The sequence below is a fragment of the Belonocnema kinseyi genome, chromosome 9, assembly GCF_010883055.1.
Source record: "Belonocnema kinseyi isolate 2016_QV_RU_SX_M_011 chromosome 9, B_treatae_v1, whole genome shotgun sequence".
NCBI lineage: Eukaryota > Metazoa > Arthropoda > Insecta > Hymenoptera > Cynipidae > Belonocnema > Belonocnema kinseyi.
This window is the reverse complement of record NC_046665.1, coordinates 47,471,609-47,474,237: the sequence shown is the minus strand read 5'-3', so window position 1 is coordinate 47,474,237 and position 2,629 is coordinate 47,471,609. Positions and strand designations below refer to the sequence as shown.

The 2,629-nt window shown below is 32.2% G+C and overlaps 2 protein-coding genes across 3 annotated transcripts in view; one reads left to right on the top strand and one right to left on the bottom strand.

Moving 5' to 3' along the window:
- The window catches only part of LOC117179952 (pleckstrin homology domain-containing family J member 1-like), a 3,047-nt gene extending 2,281 nt beyond the window's left edge, over positions 1–766 (bottom strand). The window contains exon 1 of one of the 2 annotated variants that reach the window (XM_033372190.1): positions 603–766. In XM_033372190.1, the coding sequence (XP_033228081.1) occupies positions 603–636 (34 nt within the window). In that variant the 5' untranslated portion in view covers positions 637–766. Of the gene's footprint in view, positions 1–451 lie in introns of both variants that reach the window. The other variant, XM_033372189.1, reaches the window with a different exon arrangement.
- Positions 749–2,629, top strand: part of LOC117179951 (THAP domain-containing protein 5-like) — a 5,744-nt gene continuing 3,863 nt past the window's right edge. The window contains exons 1-6 of the mRNA XM_033372188.1: positions 749–1,171; positions 1,334–1,474; positions 1,580–1,630; positions 1,716–1,796; positions 1,886–2,104; positions 2,191–2,415. Of these exons, the coding sequence (XP_033228079.1) occupies positions 1,019–1,171; positions 1,334–1,474; positions 1,580–1,630; positions 1,716–1,796; positions 1,886–2,104; positions 2,191–2,415 (870 nt within the window). The 5' untranslated portion in view covers positions 749–1,018. The remainder of the gene's footprint in view (positions 1,172–1,333; positions 1,475–1,579; positions 1,631–1,715; positions 1,797–1,885; positions 2,105–2,190; positions 2,416–2,629) is intronic.

Genomic DNA, 2,629 nt, shown 5'->3' with positions numbered 1-2,629 from the left:
GATCTACTCACAATTTAAAGTAGTAAAATTTCTTTTATATTTAATTATTAAAAATAAATGCAAGACATCGAAATTTATCTCCACCAAAATTGTACAATAAGAACCTTATTTTTAATCCGATTTTTAACATACAACATTTTAATACAAGTCACATAGAAAAACAGTAAAAACCCACCCTGAAGGTCAGACCAGATTGATTTTGCCATTTGATCAGAGATATTATATCTTTGAGTTGATGACGGCATAGGTTAAATTACAAAAAGTAGCGACCTCAGAAATCCCCCCAAAATATGGAAAGACCCCAAATACACCAATGTTGCCCAAATTTAACAAAACTACATCTTTTTAATAGATGTTAGATATGAAAATAAGTGTTGGCACCTAGTCAAAATTGTACGAACAACATAAGTTTGAAGATGGGAAAAATAGAATTATTAAACATTTTTCTAACCTGATTTGTGAGCTCGTTTGTGATTTAAACGACCTTCCAGAACTGCTGGCCCAAAACTGGCCTCGGCAAGTTCTTTATCATTGAATTTCATCCTAATTCAGATCTTTGTTCACTATAAAAAGCGATCAATAAGCTTATTAAATGCAATTACATTTCCCGAGATATTGGATTGACATGATTGACATCTTCGCTCCTTTCGTAAAACGTCGTAAACGTAAACACCACGTAAACACACACACTTTCTACATAACCTAAGCCTCAAGCAGAGATGAGGTGCCTCAAGCTCAAAGCCAACAATATCCGCGGGAAATTTGATCACGAGACTTTGAATGAATTGACTGTGAACGCTGTAGAAGTTGATTTATTTAATTGCTGCAAATTTGTTTTTCTACTTTTTAACCATTTAAGATTCTACGTCTTATTTTTAGCAATGAAAGAGACTAGTATGAACAAATTTTTCACGATTGCGAAAAGCAACAACGATTTATCGGTTAAATAAGGTACAAAAGTGTCAAAAGTGATATAGTGAAGTTCGCGATAGGTTAGGAATACTGTTAAGACGTCAAAATGGGAGGATGTTGTATATTATACTGCAGAAATTCGACAGAAAAAGGATTTTCGATGAAATCTTTTCCGGTAAGTCCAGAAAAACGAGAATTGTGGTTGAAAATGATTGACAGACCGGATTGGGACCCAGGTTTGAAAAGCAGAATTTGTGAGGTAAGCAAAATAACCTCAAAGTAGAAAACAAAAATATGACATTATTTTGTTCTTAATTTATATATAACTAATAATTGTTTAGAATTTATTGGATTTATTATTGACATTTTCGTATTTTCAGCCTGATGACTTACTCTTTTTTCAATTTTATGTATTTTGTAGGCTCACTTTACTTCGGAAATGTGGGAAAAAACGGAAAGTGGGACAAAATTAAGTCAAGACGCAGTGCCGACTATTTTTCCTAAGCCGCCGACCAGGCCGAAAAACGCAGAGAAAAAAATAATTAGGAGGAGAAGGAATAAGGTACCTTATTATTAAAAATTATCGATTGTTATGAATGTCTCCACTAACCTTTATGTTTTGTATTCTACACTTTAAATGATCAATTTTGATTCTCTTATTTTCCAGGTCTCTGTTTTATCTGATCATGCTTACGTTAATAAACCAGCTCAAGTGGAGGTAACTATTTATTGATGAATTCTTGTTTTAAATTTGAAATTTAAATAAGATCTTCAATAAATAATAAATTAATAACAATTTTCAGGTTCGATTACCGAATCTTCCAAGAGTTGTTTTGGCATTAAACGCTGAAGAAGCAGTACAGATGAAAAAGGGCCCTGAACCGGTGACTAATTTTCTCTATAAACCTCTGACTAAATATTACAACCCTACAGATAAGAAAATTTGCAATAATTCATCTTTTTCGATTTTCAGAAATCTATACTTCAAAAAAATGTTCAACTCAAGATTGCAGAGGAAGCTCTGTTTGAACTTAAAAATAAACTAAAATTAGTAAGCATACGAATAGTTCCCTCTTGCTCAGAAGAGCCAACCAAAAAGATTGACGCTCAAGAAAAAAATACCCCCGAGCTTCCCAAAATTCTGGAATTAAACGCAAATGTGGCAACGCAACTGCAAAGGATTTGCGAGGCGGTAACTAATTTTCTCTAAACCTGCTAATGTAAATTTATTTTCGGAATGAAATAAAAATTATAATGATTTATCTTTTCGATTTTCAGAAATCTAATCCTCAAAAAAATATACAACCCAAGAATGCAGATGGAAATCCTATTGAATCGGTACAAAATGAACTAAAATTAGTAAATGGATCAATGTTTCCTCCTTGCTCAGGAGAACAAACCAAAAAACTGATTGACACTCAGGAAAAAAAGATCAAGCTTCCAAAAGTTGTTCTGAAATTAAATGCCAATCAAGATATACAAATTCAAAGGATTCGTGAGCCGGTAACTACTTTTCTCTAAACTTCTCAATGTGAATTTGATTTTAAAATACATAAAAATACACGATTGCTATAAGACTTGGAAGACTTGGGAAATTCATAGAATTTTTAACAAGCTCTGGAAAACCTTCAAAAGTCAAGAAGTTCTAGAAAATTATTTTAGTTTCAGTACTTTACGTTTGAAAGAAATGAAAAAATATTTTGAAAAAATTTTAGGA